This window comes from Medicago truncatula, chromosome 8 (genome assembly GCF_003473485.1).
Source record: "Medicago truncatula cultivar Jemalong A17 chromosome 8, MtrunA17r5.0-ANR, whole genome shotgun sequence".
Taxonomy (NCBI): domain Eukaryota; kingdom Viridiplantae; phylum Streptophyta; class Magnoliopsida; order Fabales; family Fabaceae; genus Medicago; species Medicago truncatula.
The window spans coordinates 13,261,738-13,287,509 of NC_053049.1; the positions used below are offsets into that span (position 1 = coordinate 13,261,738).

Consider the following 25,772-nt stretch of genomic DNA (forward strand, 5'->3'; position numbering starts at 1 on the left):
TTGATATTTTTAATTATAAGATTCTTTTGAAACATTCATTTGTCCATAAATATAAAATTCTTTACAAATTTTTAGATTTGTTATTATTATGTTTTTAAATACATCTCTTATTAATACCATAAATTAGTTTTAAATATATAAAAGAAAAATCAATATTGAATATTCTATACACAATGGATAATTTAATAATAGTCATACAAAAAATATATCCATTAATTACATTACTAATTTTTATTAACATATGCAAAAATTTAAAAAAAAAATAATCTTATAAATAGTGATTTTTTTTTTTTGAAAGATTATAAATTAGTGATATTGAGAGTGGAACAAACTCCCTTCATGTTATAAGTTTCCATTTTGTGGGCCAGTACACAATATTAAGTGGGCACATAGACGTTTGTCCGAAAAGAAAAAAAAAGTTAACAAGTGTCCTAAATGTATTGATTAAAGATACTATAAAAAGTACTACCTCTGTCCCTAATTATGAGACCTTTTTGAAGAAAAAAAATTGTCCTCTTTAATAAGATCATTTTGCTATTTTCAACTACATTAATTATTTCTTTACATACATGCCCCTATTTATATACATATTTTTCTTCAATCAGCAATAAACAACATGTTGAAAACATAAACCAACTATCTCTCTTAAAGGATAAAATTGTAAAAACAATAGTAATTAAAAACATATTTAATACAAATATTCACTATATTAATTCCCGTTATTTTTTCAAAAGGGCTCTATAATTAGGGACGGAGGTAGTAATAACTTTTACATTAGAAATTCTATAGTTATGACTTTCGCATCTATTAGACTTGTATTTTTAAGACAAATTTTCTTTTTGTAGGTTTCTTAAATAATGTCTTTAAGACATTTGTTAGCACGAAAAAGAAATAGACACATAAACTAAAATATCTCATACTAATCAACACAAAATTCAATAATAGTTGAATTGCTTCCCACACCACCTTAAATTCATCTCAGATTAACATTAACAAATTTTTGTCCGTGTTTGTTAAAAAAAAATTATGTCCGTAATGTCTAACTCAATTAGCAATATCATCGTTAGACTAAACATCTTTATTTAGGTTTGAATCTAAAATTTTATAGTTGTGCATGTGAAAGTTATGTTTGCCACTTCCTTTAAAAGTATAAGAAAACAAAAACATTAACCAATTTTTAAAAAAATCGAAAAATACAATTGATTGTTGCTCCTCAGATTTGTTAACAAGGAGGAGGTCGAGGATGGTTTTTGGTGTGTTCCACATAAGGACCACTTGTCGGGGTCTGGTGAGTTCATTTGACTCATTAATCTTGTCAACACCAATTACAAACTAAGTCAAGTCAATCAATGCAAACATACGTCAAATTTAATTTTATTTTATTTTATGCAGAACAAACATATACTAGTACCCTTCTCATAAGCTGACGTATTTGTCATAGATATTGGCATGAAACACCCAAAATGGCATCTTGGTTCAACAAGCTCTCAATGATATTTTCTTTTGAGGAGGCATTTTCTTTCTTTTGCGCGTTCCATCCCGTTTATCTTACGTGTTTGGAGTGAATGGATATGCATGCCAAAGACACACATGACATTCTTTTCAAAATTGAGAATATGAATAGTTTGGTTCGATAAACTATGGATGAATTTATAATAACTATGTTATATTTTAATTTACCATGAATAGGTTAACTGACTTAATTTAGCGGTTAAATTAAATTATAAATATGAAATGCCATAAAAAAAATATTGGTTTAATCAATATTAGCATTCATACGGGCACTTTGTGCGCGTCTATCATCTCTTTTTATTGTACTAATTCGTATAAATAACGGACAATGATTTTTATAAAATTGCGCACTTTCATATCATAACAAACTATACTTATTATCTTTAATGACACCAAAAATATAGCAAATATAACATTCATATAAACAAATTTGTTTAAGGGTAATTGGGAGTGAAAAAGTCGTTTCAAAACAATGTATTTTCTTTATATACAGTATAAATTTAAGCTCATAGATAGCAGCCACTTGTTAGCCAGGTGGACCGAGTTAGCACAAGGAGGGTACACTTCGATAAGGCCAGTGGTGGATCTTGAGTTAATTTGTTGCGGGTGTCGAAATTCTATAAAATATATATTAAACGGTTTCATGAAGCAACAATAACTAATAATCGGCCTAGTGATTTCAATTGTTTGAAAGCTGCAAGAGAGCGGGTTCAAATCTGACGGAAGTGCTTTTTTAATACAATATGTAAAAAAAAAAAAAAAAAAACTAGGGAAATGTCATGGCTCCTGTGGGTCCCTAAAGAGATCCGCCCGTGGGTAAGGGGCCTATAACCTTGGCCCGTCTTAAATTCGGATCCTCCAAGCCCATACCCAAGGTGGATCCTAAGGCACGTTGGTATTTGATCAGGTCCCCTCTAGAAACATGTGGGGTTGTTATCAGAGTCAAAGGAAGGCTAACGACGAACACAAAGAGTGTTGTGACAACTCTACTCTAGTACATGACTCCTGATAAGGGGGAGCTGGCAGCCTGCGTCGGAGGGGACATTCCTCTTTCCACTAGCTCAAGCTCACTACAAATAGATGAACTAAAGTCATTTCAAGTATCACGTTTGTAACATCCCAGACTGCTTTCAGGATTGTCGACTGACCCCACAAACCAACACGAGTCTTTTTAGCGTGTTTTGTCCTCACTCGCACACTTACCGGGAAACTTCCCGGTAGGTCACCCATCCCAAAATTGCTCCAAGTCAAGCACGCTTAACTGTGGAGTTCTTATGGAATGAGCTACCGAAAAGAAGATGCATCTTGTTGATATAGGTAGTACCCAACAATTCTTATAAGCCTTCCTTCAACCAAGTAGTCCCATACCTACAAGGCCTCAGGATCCCTCTCATTCCGGCGTGATTCGGTTCTTCTAGAAGCAGTCAGGAGCCGCTCATTGTCGTGCCTTGTGCACCGGCGATCACTCCCCACCCTCGTCAGCCTTGGGTGTTACAACGTTCACAAATCAGAAAACACTCAGACCCTTGTTAAATAAATCGTTGGCGAGGTAGATACTATGGTTCTCTCAGCAAGAACAAGTTTAACATTCTTAAAAGAAAATGATTGAAAGAAATATAGTTTTTCTTAAAATAATTATTTGGTAACTTTTATTATAACTTAGTATTGACTTAATAATTTTTTAGAATAGAGTCAACTATCGTTAAGAATTTGAAGAATTTGAGAGTCAACCAAGTACCAACACTGAAAAATTTGAACTTGATACTTATTTAGATGAGTTGCAAATGCCTCAGTCGACGAAATTTGATATATATCTTGGCTTATTGGAACGAAAGAAGTCGTTGAAGTCCTAATCTTGTAAGGATGGCTTGCGATATATTGAGTATTTCAATAAAAACAGTGGCATAAGAATCGGTTTTTAATATTGGCTCTCGAGTTCGGAATAAGTATGTAAGTTCCATGAAAGATAAATCAGTTCAAACTCTCATGTGCACACGTAGTTAGTTACATGATTGTGAAGGTATTTTGTTTTGACGTTCTATCATTTTTAAAATGGTTTTATAGTTTATATATTTATTTTTAACAATCAAATTCCTTATTTTGTAGAATTAGATGATGACAAAAATGCTAATCAAGAGGGTGAAACTCATGAAAGTGTACAAACATCTAACATCTAAGAGTTTGGTCGTGGTCTTGCACACCAATGAGGATCAATGTTGATGTATTCACTCTGACAACGTGTTATGGTTGTTGATCAACAATGGCAATGAACTGTTTAATTTGATTCCCATAGACAACGTCAATGATCCGGTATATACTTTGATCAATGACCTAAGAGACAAGGTGAATGTTTAAGTACGATTGTTAACCCACAAAAGGGGATGATATACTTACAAACACTCTAACGATCAAATTTTATCAAGTGTATAAGATTTTAAGCTTTAGAAAATGTGTTCTCCTATAAAAAAAGAAATTGTCATTTGCCACGTGAATGAAACATGAAACTTAAAATGAATAAAAAAAGAAAAGGCAAAATACAAAAAAAAAAAAAAAAAATCGAAAAGACAACCTTTGTCTAGTCTTTTATTGGACCTATTCACCTCGTATATCCCAATTGAAATATTTTAAAGAATCTTGCTCACAAGACCAACCCTTCTTGCAGTCCAAAAAAAAAAAAAACTACCTCTTCTTTCTCTTATAAAATCAATTAATTAATTTTTCCAAATTTCACTAATATAAACCCCTAATTTGATTCTCTCCCCCATAATCCAACTTTCCACTTCGCCGTAATGGGTCCCGAAGCTAACGGCACGGAACCCGAGAAACCAACAGAAGCAGTTCAACTTCAACCCATAAATATTCCACTTCATTTCGTCTTACCCGAAAATCACGCTAACGGCCACGAAACCGTTACTAACAACGAAATTAGTTATGAACAAGGAGGTGTAGATAGCAAAAACGAAGGGTTTATTCATCATCCTCATTCTCTTCTCCCAACGCCAGTTCCACCGGAGATATATCAAACCAACAAAAACAACGAATCTCCGACTAGCTTATCCGTCACCGGAGGAACCATGCCGGATTTCGGCACGTTTATCCGTCAAAGGAGCAATGATTTATCAGCAGCGATTGCGAAACGAGTTTCTTCCTTTCGACAATCGGTTGAAGAGGAGAACGTGACAGAGTTCAATCTTTCAGGACTCAGAGTCGTGGTGAAAACGAAACCTGGAGAAGAAGAAGATGAAAAGATGAAAGGGAGAATCACGTTCTTCTCGAGGTCAAGTTGTAGAGATTGTACCGCAGTGAGAAAATTCTTCAAAGAGAAAAAGCTGAAATTCGTTGAAATCAACGTCGACGTGTTTCGTGAACGAGAGAAGGAGCTACGTGAAAGAACGGGAACGGTTTCGGTGCCGATGATTTTCTTCAACGAGAAGCTAATAGGAGGATTAGTAGCGTTAAATTCGCTTCGAAATAGCGGCGAATTTGAACGGAGGTTGACGGAGATGGTGGTGGAGGAATACGCCGATAACGATGCGCCGGTGCCGCCGGTGTACGGTTGTGATTATGTTGAAGATGATCGGACGGATGAGATGGTTGGAGTTGTCAGGGTTTTAAGGGGGAGATTGTTAGTTCAGGATCGGATTAGGAGGATGAAAATTGTTAAGAATTGTTTTGAAGGGAACGAGTTTGTTGAAGTTGTTGTTCAACACTTCAAATGCGCGCGTAATGAGGTACGTTTCCGTATACCGTATAATTTACGTGTTTCTTGTTTTTTACTCGTATTTGTTTGTTGGTAATAGTATTTCTACCGTATACTTGTTTTTTTTTTTTAATTTATTGAAGGGAAATGTTAACGAGTGCTCCCAAACACTTTTAAGCACTTTAAATGGTAAGTTTTTAATGAAAAATTATATATTGAATGCATTGTTAATTGTAATAATAGACTTTTTAAAATAATAATTATTAAATTTTAGATGCTTAAAAAGTGTCCGGCAGCATTCGTTAACAAGACCTTTATATTAAATGCTTTGTTTGACTCAATTTATTGAATGTTTGAAAAGTCAAATACTATGAATTGAGACAAAAGCACTACTAAACCTCAATACTCCATTTAGCTAAACCAATATTTAGGCCTGTTTGGAGAAACAGTTTTTTTTCTTTTCAGCTTATAGCATAAGCCCTTATCACAATAAGTGCTTATAAGCAAGCTACTTCCTTAACAAAATATAAAACTAACTTAAATTATTTTTGTATAAGCTATAAGCTATTCTCTTAATTTGTTTTCATAACTTCTCCCAAACAGTCTTGCAAAATTTATACTAATAAATAAGCTTAAATAAGTCAATTCAAACATCTCCTTAAGCTTAAAATGTTGGATTATGGTTGCTTGATAGTGAAACATGTTTTACACTGACGGTGTATCAAAGTCAATTTCTATTGAATTGACTAACCATTTTTAAGAAGTACTACTAGTCATATCCAAAAATACTTAACGAGACGTAGAAACATTAATGGCTAGTAGTTGATGAGAAGGAGCGATTGAGTGAAGCACTTTTCTTGAATTTTTTACTGATGAAGTATGTGAGAAAGAAAGAGATGTTTTTGCGTGGAGAAAGCTTTTGGATTTGGCAACGAAACATGAACTGTAATAATGACAAGCATGATGATCATTAGCTCGTGTATTGAAAAGTTAAGTAAGTTGTGTTTCGGAATGATGAGGGGCTCTATGCATAAAATAAGTACAAGTACTTGAACCTTAATGGGATTGTGTCTGGTCTGGCAAGTACAAAACAGCTCCACGACAAATCACATTTGTTTATGAAAAAGGAAAGGGTGGGAGGGGACATTGATTATGAGGGTGATTTTATGTTATAAATTGAAATTTATTTATATATGAAATTAACAACATTTTTTTTATTTTTAGTTGGAGTAAATTTTATCTAACTTCTATCATAAAAGGATTGTTAGTATTAACACTTTTTTTTTTTTTTTGAAAAAACATATTTTTATTTTATTAATGACTTCAATTATATTTTGTCACAAATTCGAAGGAGTAATGATACATAGACACCCTTAGGTGACAATACACCCTTTGACACCCACACAAAAATCTGACACGTAGTCACGTGGACCCCGCACAAGCACACTTTCTCTTTTCTCTCCTCTTCTCTCTTCCTAATGCATGGGGTGTACAAGGGTGTATGAGAATAAATGGTGTCTATGTATCATTACTCCGTGAGGGGTTGTTTTATTATACAAATACAAATGAATAACCTTTTTTTTAATTCTTCAACCCGCACAACTAGTTGGTGATACGTGAGGGGTTGGTTTTTTTATTAAAATATTAATGAATAATATTGTTATTTTATTTTCATTTTTAATTCTTTTGCAGCCACAACTTTGGTGATACTTGAGGGGTTGTTTTACGATAAAAAAAAAAGTTTTATATGTATAAAAAGAAAAATATTGAGTAGAGCAACAAAACAGTATTGAAGGTGGCATGAATCTTTACACTAATCTTGCTTAGTACTATGTAATATGCATAGTAATAATAATAATAAAATAATGTCCCCATGAGTTTAACTCATTTGGTAAAGGACAATGCACAATATGTGCAGGGTCTGGAGTTCGAATCCCAGACATCCCACTTAATTACCTTAAAAGTGAATTTCTCTAGTCACTAGTCAACTTGACAAAAAAAAAAAATAATAAAGATTTTTTTTTACAAGTATAAAATAATAAATAAGTGTCTTAAATACATTGTTTAAGAAAGTGCAGAAAATAAACTTTATCTTAAAATTCTAAATCAAGTAAAAGGAAAAAGTACACAATTTTATATGAAAAGATATGGAGTACGTTTGATTCTTTAAACAATATCCTAATATCATTTTCCCTTGAAAAAATGCTAATATCACTTGTTAGCATTTTTTAATAATAATTATTATTATAACTAGTTTTTTCCTAAAAAAATAATTATTAGTTTTTAATTTGTCACAATCTTGTCATGCTTGGCTGGTTCGGCACGGCATTTCTACGGTCAGACTCATACACTTAGGTTGCGTCTCTAGATAAAATTCTTAGTACATTTTTCATTATACCAAAAAAAAAAAAAATTATATGATTTATTCTGCCCCTATTTCATACGGGAAAGTAGTTATGCATCTAAGTGTAAATAAGAAATACGATTGTATTCAAGTATCTAATTTCTTATGTTTTCGAATTTAAAACGGTGACGACGTTAGAATCATTAATTGTATTTGTATTTGATCAAAGTTAATCTTTCAATCTTCTGCATTATGAAGGGAAATCAAAAATACATTGCACGAAGACAGGAAATTAAACAAACAGAGTCGTGCTAAAACAACAAAATCGCAAAAACAAACGAAAGATAATTGAAAATATGTGGAAATCAATTATTTAACTAAAAAGAAAGAAAAATAATTTGAAAGTATTGTGGAAATTTGTGAAAGAAGGCCAAATATTATTTGTTGTCTACAAATATGATAATGCACAAATTTATTTTTATCATTAATTAATAAGTTTTTCCCTTTGAGTCAAATGTGAATATGTGATTAGAAGTGATTTATTGATCCAATGATAGGTGCAGTGCAGTGTACTAATGTTCCACTAAAATAATTATTTGCATTTGTGAACAATTTCTTAGGCTGTTGAAATCGGAAAAGAGTTATCCAGGAAGCACTTCATCCATAATGTTTTTGGGTAAGAAAGGAGCTTTTGAGCCTAATGAAAATGTCGCAACATTTTTTATAGTTTCCTTACTGACAACTTTTTTCTGTAGGGAAAATGATTTTGAAGATGGAAATCATTTGTATCGTTTCGTTGAGCATGAACCCTTTATCCACAAATGCTTTAATTTTCGCGGTGCCGTAAATGACAATGAACCAAAGACAGCAGCTTTAATTTGTGACAGGCTAACTAAGATTATGTCTGCCATTCTTGAGTCTTATGCTTCTGATGATAGAAAACATGTTGATTATGCTGCCATTAGCCGAAGCGAAGAATTTCGTAGGTATGACAAAGCTCAATTTGTTCTTACATTTAATTCTTTCTATTGTGGCATAATTTGAATAGAAATGTATGGAACCAGTGTGGGATGTGGATTATAAAATAGTATTGGGTCAGTTACATAGATGCCTAATGTGTAAAGCTATGTGATAGCTCTCTTATACTTTCTGTTATGTTAGTTAGTGATTGATTGTAACCGTTAGTACTTACCTTGATAGAATTTGCTATATAAAGCCCGGTTTTGATAAACAGTTTAATTCACAGCTTATAGCATAAGGGCTTATCATATAAGTGTTTATGAATGAGCAATTTTTATCACGCAAGATCAAATTAAGTTAAATTGTTTACGTATAATTGTTTTCATTAGTTATCTAGGAGAGCTTATAGAAATAAGCTGTTGTAAACAGCTTATGAACATGTCATATGTTCTCTCAAACAGTCTCACAAGTGCTTATGCCAATAGATAACTTCGAATAAATCCAATCCAAATAGGCCCTATGTCTTAGTCTTAGCATCATATTTGTGTAGGAGCATAACAATTGTGTGAGTTTCTGTGATCAAATCTATCAAGTGAGTAGAGAGAGCATATGCTCTAAGGTTTAGAAAATCTTGTACCTCTGCCTTTGATTGATCTAGAATAGAAAGCTACATCAGCTAGGACATAAGAGTTCAATTGCTCATAACCTTGATAATCCGTGTGTTCCTTCTGATTTCCTTATTCCTGCTGCTCAATTTCAACTCTGCTGCAATCAGTCATCAGGAATGTTTTTAATTTCATAACAAAATGGTACTTGGATAGTTCATCTATTAATCCATGATAATCTAGTCAGTCAATGACAAGGTTTTAAATCACAATTAAGTTGTGATCTTTAATAATGCAGATAACTGCTGTTAGATACAGCTGCCACTTAAATTACAACGATGTTATAGTTATAGAGACATAAAAATCCTTTGTATTATACGTTACGGTCCATATTGAGTTAACTTCTGAAGCTTGTAATACCATGTTTTCCATCGTCTGTGGTGGCTTCCTAAGGCCTCCACCATCTCTAGTTCCAACCTTTTCTCTTTAATATCAGATTATTAATGTCTAGTGTTATCACTTATTTATCTTGCCATTTTTCTTTCTAATTGCAGGTATATAAATCTGACTCAAGATCTGCAGCGAGTTAATATTGTTGAACTATCGGAAAATGAAAAGCTTGCCTTCTTCTTGAATTTGTATAATGCCATGGTCATTCATGCTGTTATTAGCGTCGGGAGTCCAGAAGGTGTAATTGATCGGAGATCCTTCTTCAATGATTTCCTGTATTTGATAGGAGGACATCCTTATTCTCTTGCTATTATTGAAAACGGTATTCTCAGATGTAATCAGAGGTCACCATATTCCTTAATGAAGCCCTTTAGCACTGGAGATAAGCGGTTAGAGGTAAAGTATTTTTAGTTAATTTCCAAAATAGCGTATATATAATATCATGAATTGGTTTTAGTTTAATGTAAAATTTTATGTTTGGAATTTTCTCGTAAAAGTGATCAAAGAATATATTTGAAGCTGAAACTGTTTTTTCTTTATAACAGCTCAAAATCATATAGCTTGAAGTTAAAGACTACTTTTGATTAAAAAATAATTCTATTTGAAAACACGAAAACACGTCAAATAATGATCAAAATTACATTTTATGAATCTAAAATCAGTTTTATCTCTCACAAAAGTAAATTCATACATGTAAATGATTGATTATGGAGATATATTAACCTGTTTCGTACAAACTGCAGGTTGCTCTTGTCAAGTTGAACCCCTTATTTCACTTTGGACTTTGTAATGGTACAAAATCTAGCCCAACCGTGAGGTTCTTTTCACCTCATAGAGTTGTAGATGAACTAAGAGGTGCTGCAAGAGAGTTCTTTGAGAATGATAGAATTGAAGTGGACCTAGAGAAGAGAACTGTCCATCTTGCGCGGATGTTCAAGTGGTAAGCAATTCTAGCTTTTCTTAAGCTTTGGTTCTGACTGAATTCAAATTCTGCTATCCTTTCTTATGAAATATATTTTTGCAGGTTCAGTGGTGATTTTGGACAAGAGAAAGAAGTTCTTAAGTGGATACTTGATTACTTACAACCTAATAAAGCAGGTCTAGTGACACATCTCTTAAGTGATAATGGATCTGTTAATATATCTTACCAGAATTTTGATTGGTCATTAAATTCTTGAGTGGTGGCAGCCAAAGGAAAGAATTTGAGTCATATGATCTCAAAACAGATAATTCATATAAATGTGTTTATCAGTATTGCACACCACTTTGGAGATCAGTGTTATGCAGAAATTTTAGATAGTAAATTTTAGATTAGTTTTAGTTTTCTTTTTTAAAAAAAATAAGTTATTCTTACGTAGGAATAGATTCTGTAGAGGATTTACTAGGATGATGCTGTAGACTGCTTCGGAGTTGTGGAATCATATGCAGGACTAGTTTCTTCGGCTGCTAAATTTTAAACAATACAGGCCAAAAGGCAAAAGCCATATCTTGTAACTTATATCATGTACTTGTGTGGTTTATCAAGTTTTTTCTATCTTATTATAACTTATAGCCAAACATGTCACTTGTTGATTTGAAAGTGCATATCATTCTCTTTAATCCATCATTCTTCTAATTTATTAAATTTGAAGTTGAGTGATCCCTTAAATTTGTCACTTTTTTTGTTGTAAACTTGGTATCTCCTTGCGCAACAACATGGACTAATTTGTCGAGTCCGATAGGTTCACAATGGACGGAAAAATCCCTTTGTATTAGAAGTGAAAGGGGGAGACAAGGCCTACAAAATCAAACTCAGTTTTCAATTTCCCATAATGTCAACAAAGTCAAACTCAAATTTAAACAATTCACCTCATTGAAGACTTACCGATTAACCAATGTTCCTGCATTTGGAACCCACAATTGCAATTTACAACCATTTTTGTTTAACCGGTGCAATATACATGTTAAAGCAATTAAAAGTAGCAAGTTGATAAAAACACAAGAGTCTTTATATTAACATCACAAGTCTTCCAAGACCTCTTATCTCGAGTCCAAATGAGTCTTAATTTATCCTTATCACACGCCATGAGAAACCTTTATAAGCCTTACCATTATCTTCAAAGCAAATGCCTTCCAAGTTTTGTGATCAATTGCAATATACACCATCTGAAAAAGCCTTTCAAGGTAAAGCATTAATAAGTAGGGGAATAAGTAAACCCATCAAAAGCTTCACCATTCTTATTTGCCATTGCAATGCCAATAAGAGAAAAATTGCTGTTTAGGCACCTAGTGATTGCGCACATGCACCTCAAACTAGCCAAAATGCCCCAACAACAATTAACTATTGTTTGCTCCGAGACAGTAGTTAATAATTGTTCCCAGGAATGACAATTAATTGTTGTTTGCATGAACGACGATTGAGTTATCAAAAAAAACGTAGTACAAATGCATAAACTCAAATTTGTGTAATTTTGGGCACTACTTACGCAAATAGTCATCCATACCATAGAATTAACATTAGTTCATACATTAATCCATTCCTTGAAACATTCATTCATTTCTTCATACATTCCTTCCTTCATCCATACATTCTTTCATTCAAACACAAAATATATGCTCAACATAACTTAAGTAGTACATACATGAATCACAATATATATGAGGTTTGCTACAATAGACCCACATTTTTTCATGAAGGTCTATTTTAGCAAGGTGCACCTTTTACTTTACACATAAATACTCATATTTTTGTTTTTTGAGAAAGAGAAAAGCAAGGGACAAGTGTGTAATTCTTATTTTTTTGATTGAAATCATTAATTCTTTTTGACAAGTGTGTAATTCTTATTGTAGCAAAAAAAAATATATATATATATATACACACACACATGTGTGTATATCTGTCTGTCTAAATATTTATAAGTACATTAAATTTTTTATAATAGTATATATTTATAGGGGTAACATTAACAATGTTGATACTCGTGTGTTTTTTAAAAGAAAAAAGTTTAATACTCACGTGTTTGTAAAAATGTATTTTATTTTACGCATTTATGCAGAAAGAAAGAAAAAAATAAAATACAAAAGAATAGATAAAAATATAAGAGAACAAATATATAAGTAATATTGTTGATGAAATTTAAATTTATGTTTGGGAACCTTTCTTTTTGACTGATATGTTACATTACACCAACTCCATCGGCGATTTACCTCTCAAAAGCTCCAACAAACTCCTTCAACCTAGACGTCGCGTTACACTACACCACCTATACCCCCTCCATACCCAAACTTATTTTAGATGTAGCTTATACGGATGGTGGTGCGATGAGTGGTGGCTGCCCTCCGCACTACCCCTCTACCATACCTGTCGGCGTTTTCGACGTTGGTGGTTTTGGTTGAGGTTAGTCTGGCTTACGGTGAGCAACAACCCCTTTTTGTGTTAGTTTCAATAACATATGCCTTTTTGTTGGTGGTGGTCGGTGCAAGGATCATTCACACGAATCGGTGGCGGAAGCTGGACTCGGTGGTGGATTTTCGCTCGTCAAATGATCTTTTGGTTGAAAAATTTGGCTATTCTTAGAAATCTGGATCGATTTTTTATGGTCAAGTCTTCAAGATCTACAGATGGTGGTGCTGGAGTTGTTGCAGTTGGGTTTCTGGTTCGTGGTTGGTATGTCTGACTTTTGAATCTCTGATTCCTTTTCAGAGTTGTTGAGATCTGCAGGAATCATGGTTTGTTATACTGACACCACGCCGATCTCTTTGTAATTTGTGATTTTCTTGAATCCTAGTCATTCTCTATGTTTGATTGGGATTGTTGGACTCGAAAGAGTCGTTATACTTGCTGTCGTTTTCTGCAGGAAGTTGTTGGCTCTTAGGTTTGTACCGTGTTGACGGTTTGTCCATACGCCAGATTAAGATTCACCACTCATGTTGTTTGGTGTGTATTGTGGGGCTCGAAAGGGTCGTTAAGCTTGATGCAATTGTTGCAGGGAGTTGAGGTACATGAACCACCCTAGTGTTGGCTGAGGGTTCAATCATCACATCAAAGACTTTTAATTAGTTTTAGGATTAATTATAGATCGATACAATTATGTGTTGTTTTAATTTTTGTATCATCCGTTTCGGGTCGACTTACACTCTTGTGTAGTTTTACTGGGTTAGGTTTATGTCCCCCAGTTATTATGTAATTTTGTTTTTAATATTATTTATGAGTATTTGACAAAAGATTAGAGTCGGGTACGAACTTAGCTGAGAACCACTCTTTTTTATGTCATTTTGTTCTTGTCTTATAAAAAATAAAAATAAAAAACCTCTTTAAGCTCTCTCTTTTGGACCGACTTTTTCTCTTTTCAAAAATACCCTCAATTTTCAATACAAATAATACATATAACAAATAGATAAAAATAAATTTAAATATTAAAATAAAAGTGTAACAAACACAAATGTTCAGTTTTTCCTTTATCATTTAAAAAGTGAAACAAACTAGATGAGTGTATCTATATTTACTTTTTCATTATCCTAATTATACCCTTAAACAACAACTTTTTCTATAATAAAGATTGTTGTTGGCGTCATTAATAAAAGTAAGAATTTAGATTATAGTTTTTACTTTTTTGTTATATTGTTGGTTTCATTGAAAAAAATAATCATTGTTAGTTTGATTTGTTATAATTTGAAAGAAAAAAACATTTATATTTTTAATTTTAATCAAAATTAAAATTTCAAAAAAAAAACATTGTTCATAATTTTCAAACATTAACGCAATAAAAAGAGAGGAAAGACGGACACATGAGTGGCCTTTTTTACTCTAGTGTAAGATAATAGAAAGTTACGAAAAAATATTCTTTTTAATAGAGGTTAAAAATTACAATCACTTTATATTTCTTTTTTATTTTAGGAATCAATCTATACTTCTATCATATATAATATTTATTCTCACATGACATGTGTGACTCAAAGACTCATATTTAATACATGAAGAATATGGGAGATATGTATTCTTCACAAAATATATTGATGGTTCATGTATGTTGTTGTTGATCCTATTTGTGATTGAAATGTGTGATTTCAAAAGTCATATTTAATACAGGAAAAATAGGAAAGATATGTATTCTTTGCAATATATATTGATGGTTTGTATTCTTCAATAGGTCAATAAACTCGAGGAGAAGCAAGGAATTTAGGATTTTCCGTTGTTATAAAAAAATCATATAATGGTTGAAATGATAGAAAAACATTTGTTACAGTGATATGTGAAAGAGGAGGTTCCTATACAGAGTACAAGAAGTTGTCTAAGCGTATTATATTTGGTTCAGTGAAATATGAGTGTCTATTCCATGTGAGAAGTTATTGGTTGACTTCACGTGATTGGAGCCTTAAAGTTGGGGACTAAACACACAACCATAAGATGGATGAAGTATTGAAAGGTAATAAAAATGTTGGATGTCTAAACCCAAATGACAATTGACTCCTTCATGAGTTGACAAGCTCAATGGTTCATCTAAGACATATTCTAGCCACTTTAAGGAATAAAAACGGTAGAATTGCAAATAATATCAAGCATATTTATAATACATGTCAAATGCATAGACAATCTATTACGTGTTCGAGATCAGAAATGCAACATCTCATGAAATCTTTGGTTGAGAATAAGTATGTGTATCACTATATGAATGTTTATTTTGATGGTGTGAGATATATTTTCTAGGTGCATTCGAATTCCATTAGGTTGTTTGACATGTTTCCTGTTTTGCTTGTGTAGGATTCCACTTATAAAACCAACAAATGCCATCTTTTGTTGCTTGAGTTTATTTGTATCTCTTCTACCGATTTGACGTACTTTATGGCATTTACTTATATGATGTCTAAGAAGGAAGATAACATCACTTGGGCTTTAGAGAGATGTCGTAATTTGTTGAAATCTCAAGATATTTCACCCAAAGTCGTTGACATTGAGTGAGACAATGCTTTGATGAATGTTGTTGATACAATTTTCCCGAAGGATACTGCTCTGTTGTGTGAGTTTCACATCAACAAAAATGTCAAAGAAAAATGCAAGCCAGATTGCAAAGTTAAAGATCTTAAAGTGAAGGATGGGAAAAATATCAAATCCAAAGATGTGGCCAAGAATGTCATGGATGTTTGGGCTGCTATAGTGGGTTATGATACATATCACACATATCTTGATAATTGCAATCAATACAAAATTGTACCTTCCAAGTTTTTTAAATTTTTGGAGTATGTTGAAACTACATTTTGGGACCGGTGAAGGAGAAATTTGTGAGGTATTGGACCAACTGTGCATCTTGGAAATATAACGATAAACAGAGTTGAATTCGCTCACATTCAGTTGAAAAGAATTTGTATAATAGTTTTGGTTGAAGTATATATAATAGTCATAAGGAAGGTGGGTTTGAATTATGACCCTTTTAAATTTAATCTTGTATCTTAAAAATGATTCTCAAGTTGAAACTTGAAACTTTTAAGTTAATATAAACTTTATAATGTTCTGAAGTGTTTGTGCAAAAACAATATAATTAAATATATGTGTTTGTGTGTGTTGTGTATGCTGTAAGTAAAATTATAAGGAAGAGAAGTAAAACACACAAATTTATAGTGGTTCACCCAATGTGGGTTAATCCACTCCTCACAATCTTGTGAGAATTTCCATTATGATGCTTGAGATACCCTCTCAAATCCTGTACCTTACAACCTTGTTCCCTTGGAACAATTATAAACTGTATTCTCTAAGCCTCAACAAGCTTACATCCTTGTTTACTAAGTCATGCCAGACATTACAACTTTCTGCTCAACCTAACACTTTAATACCCTTAAAGCTAGATGAGACTTTTCTCTATACAATGATTTGGAAGTTTGAATGAAATCAGACACGAGGAAGAAGAAGAATAGAGGAAGGTTGTCTTTGAAAAGATAAAAGAGAATTTTGATTCACACTCTTGGAGATTATAAGAATCTTTAGAGTTGATTTGTGAAATCAAAGTTGCTATGAAGCTTTAATCACTTTTAATAAGTTGTTTAAGTATGTTTGTTAGTTATGTGTTTCAATGTTGAGTCTTCCTCTCCTTTTATAGAGTTCATTGACCTCTTGTAGCCATTGGGATGTATCAAATGGTCTTGTTCCACGTGTCTTGGGACCCATCAACTTTTACTTGAAAGTTTTGATCAACATTCTAAACTTGGAGTATTTCTGGGTTCAACAAAATACATCAGAATGTTGTTGTGTTCTTCAGAAATACTTTAGAATGTTGTTGTGTTAATCATAATATTGTTCATGGGTTCATATGGATGAATGTCAGATGTGTTTCTTGGTTCATCCTATGAATGTCAGATGAATTTATGGGTTGTATCATGAAGTTTATTCTTTGTATGTACTTCAGAATGTTCCTAGTTCAGATTCTTTTCAAAACTGTCTTGGAACTAGTGCATGAGAGAATAAAGTGGAATTGTCACTTCAAGCCTATGCTTTAGGGGATTTGGTTTGCTTTGTAGAGTACCTTCTCCCTTATGTGTCGAGTCCTTATTGAATCAGATTAAATCTTGCTTTTTGCTTTGCTTTTTTATTTTCACCAATTGTATTGTTCAAGTCAGAAAAAACATGTAGCTGAATTGAATTTTATGAACTCAGAATGTTTCATTGTTTCACTTAGGATGATTTGTAAGACTACCATTTCCAAAGCCTAATAGTGAAACATTGATGAAGTGCAGTATATGTAACATCTAGCATGATATCCTTGATGGAATATTCCTAATGTTTTGTACTTCAAATGTTCATAGTCTTGAAGGAACATTCAAGATGCCCTTTATGAACTTAATCTAATAAATGTCTTTATTTCTTGATTGATCTAAGTCAATGTACTTTACTGGGCCTTTATTTATGTCACGTGAGCCCTGTATGTTCTTCATATTGTTCATAAATTTCTGGGCTTGTTCTTTATATCCATAAGAGCAACCTTCTAAACTCTGTCCAACCTTCTAAACTCAGTTTAACTTTCTGAACCCTGACTGGGTTCATAAGCCTTAATGTCCTTTGATTTTTGTATCTTGGTATGATTTAAACTTTGTTCCTGTCTTAGTTAAATACTCAAGAGCACAAATTAAATACCAACAAATTAATCAAATTCTATTAATTCCTTAATCATCAAAGTTTGTTATCTTTAAAATTAATTAGGGATTTTGCCTCAATATTGGTGATATATGTAAAAATTGGACATTCGTTCACAACATATTAGAGTCGTAACATACTCAGACACACATGTGTTTCAGACGAGCATGATCATGATGGAACATAAGTTCAAAGGAAACTTGATATGGTCTAATTTGGTTAGAAAGAAATAAAGGAACACTTTGCATTATCACACAGAAGTGGCTGATCGAGCGGTTGAGTGTGGTTTTGATAAATTTAAATGTGGTTTCTTAATTTTTGTTCATCTATGTGAAGGTGAGAAAAACATAAGAAGAGAGGTTGAATTATGTTGGGTTTTTTGAAAATCTTTTAAGTGTGTAAACAAAACAGAGCAAACAGATAAACAATGAGAGAGACAAGAGAAACAGTACAAGAAAATTATATTGGTTCGTCCCAAAATTTGAGGTTAGTCCAGTCCCCTTACACTTCCAAAATATTTTTTACTATAATCACACAAGATTACAATTGATCAAACACACAAGTTTGAGACTTCTTTGCCTCACACAAGAGGAATTATACAATTAGAGTTTATCAAATAAATCGTGTTTGCACTTTGTACTCAAAGAGTGGTAAACAAAACTTAAAGGGTAAAGAAACTTGTGACACTAAGAAATTATATGATATGAAGTTCATACGAATTTTCTATATGTTTGTGTGCTTCTGAATTTGACAGAGTTTTGTCACTTGTAAAATATGTGTAGTCTCTTAATTTTTTAATACTGCTCAGGTCCTTATATATGAGAGAAATGAGAGAGTCATTGTTTGAAGAATTTCAACGTATAAAATTCGTCCTTGAAAAACTTTTATCAGATTCGAAAATTTTGCCTCTAATGGACAATGTCGTTGAATAGTACTATAAATCTCATTTGCTTCTTTAGGAATAATCCATTACATTCTATTTGCCATTAAAGTTCTTTGTTTGTTTTTGCATATGGTCAGAAGAAGACAAGCAATACTATCAGAACTTTGAAAGCGATGTTGCTTCAGAAGAAGACAAAACTGGTCAAAGTCACCCAAATTGTTGATGTGTCTTTCAGTACTTGATTTCTTCAGTGTCGAAATCAATTAGAGCTTGTTCTCATCAGAGTCTTCAAGGCTTGATGCATCTTATGATCGGAGCTTTGCCTTTTTGTTGATCTTTCCTCATATCATCTTTCAAGTCTTCAGAAGTTCCTATGCTTCTCCTGAGTACCAAAATGTTTTTCTTTGAGTTCAGAGTATGATGTATCATAACCAAAAGCATGACTTTGAAGTCAGAATTTAATTATATGGTCCTGCACACTTGAACACACATTAGCGTATCCAATTATTCTTTCATACATTATTATCATCAAAACTCTAGAGACACTGTTCTAAAAATCCATTTTGGTTCAACAATACGAATTGTTGTGTGTGTGTACAATTGCCAAGAAGATCAAGCTCAACACTTCCTTTGTTTAAATGAAATTCATACTCACTGGAAGTGGTTGCGGTTCAAGGATGACGATGTTACCAAGGATATCCAGCCAAATATGTCTCTTATACCATAGTGGGATTTGCTTCATTTAATTGCTTGGCTTAATCCATGTAATTCTACATTATGTTATGGTACCAGGACACTTTGGATTTTATAATCCAAATATATATAAGTAATTCAGATTATATAATTTGAATTGGGGGTTTTCCCACCCCATGCCAACGTACTTGTCATGTATGGGTGTAGGTTACACGGTGTCATACCCCAATTTTTGACCTAAGACAGCACTGACACGTGTCATTTAACTTTGACCGATCTCAGCCTTTCGAGCAAAAATTTGGCAGAAAGGTATTTTAAAATACCTCATATTTTGGTTCCGAGTCGGGCCCTCTTCCCTCTTTATTTTTCTTTAAATTCCATCTTTTTATTTTTGTTTATTGTTTTTTATTTAGTGTTATTTTTATTATTATTATTATTCCTTTTTTTATTATTATTGTTTGTCCAATAATTGTGCAAGTGGTCCCAAATTGCTTCCAAGCCAATTTTTTGCTCAAACATCCACTGCTATATAACAACAGCAGCACCACACGCCGTGGGGGGGGGGGGGGGGGAATTTTTTTTCAACAGAGAAATTCATCAATCAAAACCTACAATTCTCTAACACCTCAAAACAACATTTTCAATCTATTTCACAACACAACAAATCATCATCACCGATTCCAAAACCTTTTTTCTTTAACACGTATTCAATCAACAACCTCATTCACAATCATCAAAACCTGCAGCACAAATCCAAACCTGTCTCAAACTAACAACCAATCGGCCAAGGCACACAAACCTAACATAATACCCATTCAAGCAAACAAATCTACACAACCATCACAAATCCAGCAACAAACCTCGATCCAAAATCACATCATTTCAAAACCAAAATCAAACCAAACAAAAAGGTATCAACTTTCATAGATCTAGGGCTTGTTTCAACTTCTCTTCAAGAAACGATTTAAAAAAGGAAAGGAGAAGGAAAAAGGAAATTTTTTAGTCAAAAAAACAAAAAAAGGAGGAGTTTTTAACTCCGGCGCGGTGGCGCCGCCGCGATAACTCGCCTGCCTCCGCGCCGGAGATTGCTCCGACCACCATCTCTCCATCGGAGAAGATGAAGAAATTCTAGAGAGAGGCTCTGCCTCTCTCTCTAAGGGTCTGTTTGATAGAGGAGAAAAAGGGGAGAGAGAGGTTGAAGAGAGAGAAGTTGAAGAGAAATCCAACACTTCTCTTGTTTGGTAGGGGTGAGAAAGAGAGAAGAGAGTAAGAACATGTGGGGCCCTCACTTTTTAGAGTCTTCCCACATGTGAGAAGAAAGAGGCGAGAGATGCTACTTGTTGTTGCTTTCCAATTCTACCCTCTCATTGTGTTATAAAAGACAAGAAAATGGTTTTGCAGGTTATACTATTGTTGGTAATGTTCTTTCAAATGTTGCTATTTTCATTGTTGAACTAATATAAAAATAATAGTATTTTTTGAGCTAATATAATTTGAAAGTGAATTTAGGAGAAGCTATTTTTTTTTTGCATCAAGGGTAAGCTGGTTGTGGTATTCGTAACTTTTTCTTTTGTTGTACATGTATTCGTATTTTATAACGTTAAATATCGGTATTTTGCTATTTGGCAAATATATGTTCCTACTGATTTCTTGTCAAAAAAAATATTCCTACTAATTTAAAAAAATGTATATATTTCGTAATTTCTTTTATAAGAAAATATATAAATTTTGTTCAATTAATTATTAATTAATTAAATGAGTTTAAATAAAAGAATTAAATTAATTTGGTTGGAGATGTTATATAATGTAGGGGCATTGTAGTACTTTTCAAAATAAACAATACTTCTATCTTCTCTATTTCTTCTCCCTTTCTCTTATACCAAACAACCACTCAAATCTACTTTATTTCTCACATACTTCTCTCTTCTCAATCTCTCTCACCTATTTCTCTCTTCACAACTTCTCTTCCACACCAAACACACCATAAAATAAGAAAAGAAAGAGAAGGAAAAAAAAATGAATAAAAAACCCGGTGCCTGCCTATTTATAATGCTAGACCGAACCGAATCAACCTCTGAACCGGTCTAACCCAGGCCCATGCGCCTTCCAGCATCCCCTGAAGCCCAATCTCAGTCATTTTTATTTTCTGCACCCCCTTTTTCATACTGCACATCCCTTTATTTCTCGCATTTTATTCCTATTTCTATCATGCATTTTAATTCTCTCTCTAATCCAGAGTGCTCTGGTCCTAAATTAAATGTCAATATTATTCTTGTTTAATTTAATTATTCTCCAGAACAATCTAGTCCTTGTTAATTAAATAATCCAGAGTGTTCTGGTCCTAAATTAACTGTTAATGTTATATTTTTGTTTAATTTAATCATTCTCCAGAGTGCTCTGGTCCTATGCTTTTATTCTTATTAGTCTGTTAGTTTAATTTTCATCTATTATGCCAAAACAACAAAAACATTCAAATATCAAAAATCACAAAAAAATATTTTCATAACAAACCTTGACTTTCAATCAAGTGATCGTTGTTTTTATCTTATTTTTCTCAATCAAATTTCAAATCAATTCTAATTTTACTTCAAGTCTATTTCTTTCAATATAAAAATCACAGACAAATTCCAATTTTCCGCTTGGCTTTTCATTTTAAAACCTTTTTCAAAACTAAATAAAAAACACAAAACCAATCAAACGTCAATTTCTACCCCGAACTACGAGGTTTTGATCCCTCACGGGTACGTAGGCAGAGGACACTCGTCCTTCCAAATCAACTAAAAAACAATTTTCTTTTTTCCCTTCAATTAAAATCAATTTTCTTTTCTTTTCAACCCATCTTTCAATTCTATTTTCATCTCTTCAAAATCAAGCAAGTTTAAGCACAAAAAGTTAAATAAAATCAAGAGGTTCTCGTAGAGTACTACGAATATTTAGGGTGTTAATACCTTCCCTAAATATAACCAACCCCCGAACCCTAAATCTCTTCAAAATGGGTGGTTTGGAACTTTTTCCCCATAAAAAAAATTTGTTCAGTCGTGAGATAAAAAGTGAGTCAAACGCTAATCCAATGGCCTTTGACCTCCGAAAAATGGCGCGACACACGGGGCCTTCAAATTATATATTATGAATTGGGTCATATTAATTTAGATTATATAATCCAAAATGTCATAGTAACAAAAGAGAAAACATTTTCCTGCATTCCAACTAACATATTGTTATAGAATGCCGGCTCAGTTCAAAGATGCAGATTACAACATGAAGATGCGTATTAAGAGCAGTTTAGTTTTTTTTTTTTTACTGGAGATAACCTCTATGCGTCTACCTCCAAGAAAGGTCAATACAAAAGGTGCGCCAAAGAAGGATACACATGTTGTACGATCAACTAAGAGATCACCTTCACTCTGGGAGCATGTTGACTCTCACAATCCAGATACCCAAGTTTCACAGTCCAAGTCAACATGCTCAAGTGGGAAAAGTGCGCGTACAATTAATTTGTTTCCTAACTCACCTCTGATTAAAGTCGACATCCCACACAAAGATAAAATATCATGGTTCTTGCATTAATTTATTGTATAGGTGAAAGATGTCGAAGGTGATAGTCATTGTGAATTGTGTACAATTGCGGACCTACGTGATATGTCTGTTGATGATTATCAAACTATCCATTATCAACTTCTAAAAAGCCTCGAAGGTGATGATAGTGAGAGTTATCTCTAATTGATTGGTACGCATAAACGATTTCAACGAGGTCAAACACGTTATGACCGATGTTGGTATTGGTCCTACTCCACCAGATAAATGGATGATCATGTCGGATATGAGTTTCCTCATTGGACAAAGATATAAGCATGTGGTAGTTCTACTGTCTATAAAAAAAGGACAATCGAAAACCTTTTTCCTTTTATGCAGTGTACCTTTGCTTAGAAACTGAATGGTGTGTCTAGCACATGTGTATGACAATCATTTTAATAGTATATTTGAAGTATGATTGCCCAACTTCTCCCACTTCCGTGTTATGGGCACAACACTGTTAAGATGACGCTAGGTCATGGGATGCTACATATGTCCACATGATGATTGCTTATAATGAACTAAATTGGGTGTCTGGCAATGAGATAATATGTGATCATGATTTTCCATTGTTGAAAATCTTGAGATTAAGTCGTTTGTTTTAGTCCGATAGTTTGCCGATAAAACCAATAAAGCTTGTTGCTGAAAAACTGATTATGGAGGTTGAGGGTGGAGAGAGACAAGAGAGAAGAAAAGACAGAAAAAAGCATAGATAGATTTTTTATATTTTATATTTTATATTTTATAATTTTTATTTTCTTTTTCAACTATTATTTTTTCAATCATTGAGTAGATTTTTTTTTAATTTTGAAATAAAAATACACATTTGATGTCTTAGTCATCTAAATATGTGTCCACATACGTATTGATTTGATCAAAATCAAGATGGGCAACGCCTTTGCAAAACATGTTAAAGTTAAGAGACAAAATTACTAAGTTTTTAATAAAGGATAAAATTACAACTCTTACAAAGTTAAGGGGCCAAAACATATTTAAGCCAAAATAAATTGCGTAGAATCAGGTTTGGGTAAACATCTTATACTCAATAAGTTCTTTTAAGTTTGGATATGTACACTAAAAAGTACATACGTAAATTGAAGTGTTTGGACTGTCATTATATAAGCAATTATGAAATGTTAAAATATTTTTTATTTAAATTAGAGAATCAAACCACAATTTTTTTAAGGAATTAAACCACGATTATAAAGTTGTAAAAAGATCAATATCAAAATATAGTAATAATTTTAACATACATATAAAAAAGAGTTAAATAAGTTTTTGGTACCTATAAATATGGTCAATTTCCCTCCATCTCCGTCATCCCTCCTCCTCACGTTTTTTCCAGGTTCACTTCAATTCCAAGTCGGAAAGCTAATTCTCAACACTGATCGCTCCTCCACCTCTCCTCCATCTCCGTCGTTCCTGCTCCTCACGTTTTTTCCAGGTTCACTTCACTTCAATCGTAAACAACAAATTCTACATTCGAATTTTGAACTTCGGCATTTCCGATTTAGCCTATTCTGTATAACGCTATGTCGAATCATGTGAAATTATTCAATATAGAAACTGTTCATTCTTCCCTGAAATTCAAAGAATATTACTGAATTTTTTGTGGATTTTTGATGTGGAAAAATCTGATAGGAAGACAGATGCATTTGAAGCTTCTCAACACCGATCGCTCCTCCATCTCTCATCCATCTCCGTCGTTCCTGCTCCTCACGTTTTCTCCAGGTTCACTTCACTTCAATCCGAAACAACAAATTCTAAATTCGAATTTTGAACTTCGGAATTTCCGAGTTTAGCTTATTCTGCATAACGCTATGTTCGAATCATGTGAACTGTGATATGCTAAGGAATATTACTGATTTCTGTGGAAAATTTATAGGAAGATGAACAATGCATCAAATGGATTGCATACAATGTTGCAACATCCGTTTTCTCAAGGAATTTCTTCACAGCGAAGAATTTTGTCTCATTTCTCTCAGAGTTCTTTGCATGAAGCTATCACAACCGCTAAGAAGGTTAAAACTAAACGATCTAGATATTGGAATTTCTGTTTCTCTAATAGAAGAATGTTAATTTCGAATTGTGCCAGTTTAGTAACTTAAAAGGATTTTTTCGTAGATAAAGAATCGTTAGCATTTGAGCTAGAAACTGATAGGAATCAGAATTAGACTTTATTAGATTTGACATTTGTGTTGCTTATGCATAGATGAAATAAAGCATGATTGCTATCAAGTGCTATTGCCTATTTTACAAATATGCTACATTTGGCTTTAAATGCTTACCTTGTGTGGGCTTTAAATGCTTCCCTTGTGTGAGAATTCCATGGATTTAAATGCTTACTTTTCTATACCCTACTACGTTATTACCTTTTTTTAATAGCTAATTTTAAGTTTCTTTGCTGATGTTCTTTTTAGAGACTTGGTTATGGTGGCGAAAAGACAAAGATTGCCGTAGTTTTTGCAGCTGTTATCGTGTGCTTTGTACTTGCAGTAAGAAAGCTTCTGCATCAGCAGCATGATATTGAACGCTTGTCTCGTCAATCACTTCAGTGTTTTTGGGATACCGTAGATTATCCCATGATATCCTTTGTTCTTCTCTTACTTTCCTCTCTATGGTTGGTAACTAATTCACATGTTTAATTACATTTTTATTAGGCTAAATTACTCTTTTGGTCCCTTAACTTATTTTTTGGTTTCGTTTTGGTCCCTTAACTATTAAAAGTTTCGTTTCGGTCCCATAACTTCTTTTGGGTTTTCTTTTGGTCCCTTATCTATTTAAAGTTTCGTTTTGGTCCCTTAACGTATTTTTTGGTTTCGTTTTGGTCCCTTAACTTATTTTTGGGTTTCATTTTGGTCCCTTAACTCTAATACATTCATCCTAACATAATGGACCAAAGTGGTTGACGGAGGATGAGTTAAGGGACCAAAACGAAACCAAAAAGTAAG

At 33.0% G+C, this 25,772-nt stretch overlaps 1 protein-coding gene across 1 annotated transcript; it reads left to right on the forward strand.

Annotated features, from left to right (window-relative positions):
• Nucleotides 1-4,115: 4,115 nt before the first annotated feature.
• On the forward strand, nt 4,116-11,150 carry LOC25500994 (uncharacterized). The gene is made up of 6 exons (XM_013589534.3): nt 4,116-5,243; nt 8,177-8,232; nt 8,312-8,542; nt 9,676-9,967; nt 10,315-10,511; nt 10,596-11,150. The coding sequence occupies exons 1-6, from the start codon at nt 4,302-4,304 to the stop codon at nt 10,747-10,749; spliced, it is 1,872 nt and encodes a 623-aa protein (XP_013444988.1). The 5' UTR covers nt 4,116-4,301; the 3' UTR covers nt 10,750-11,150.
• Nucleotides 11,151-25,772: the final 14,622 nt, after the last annotated feature.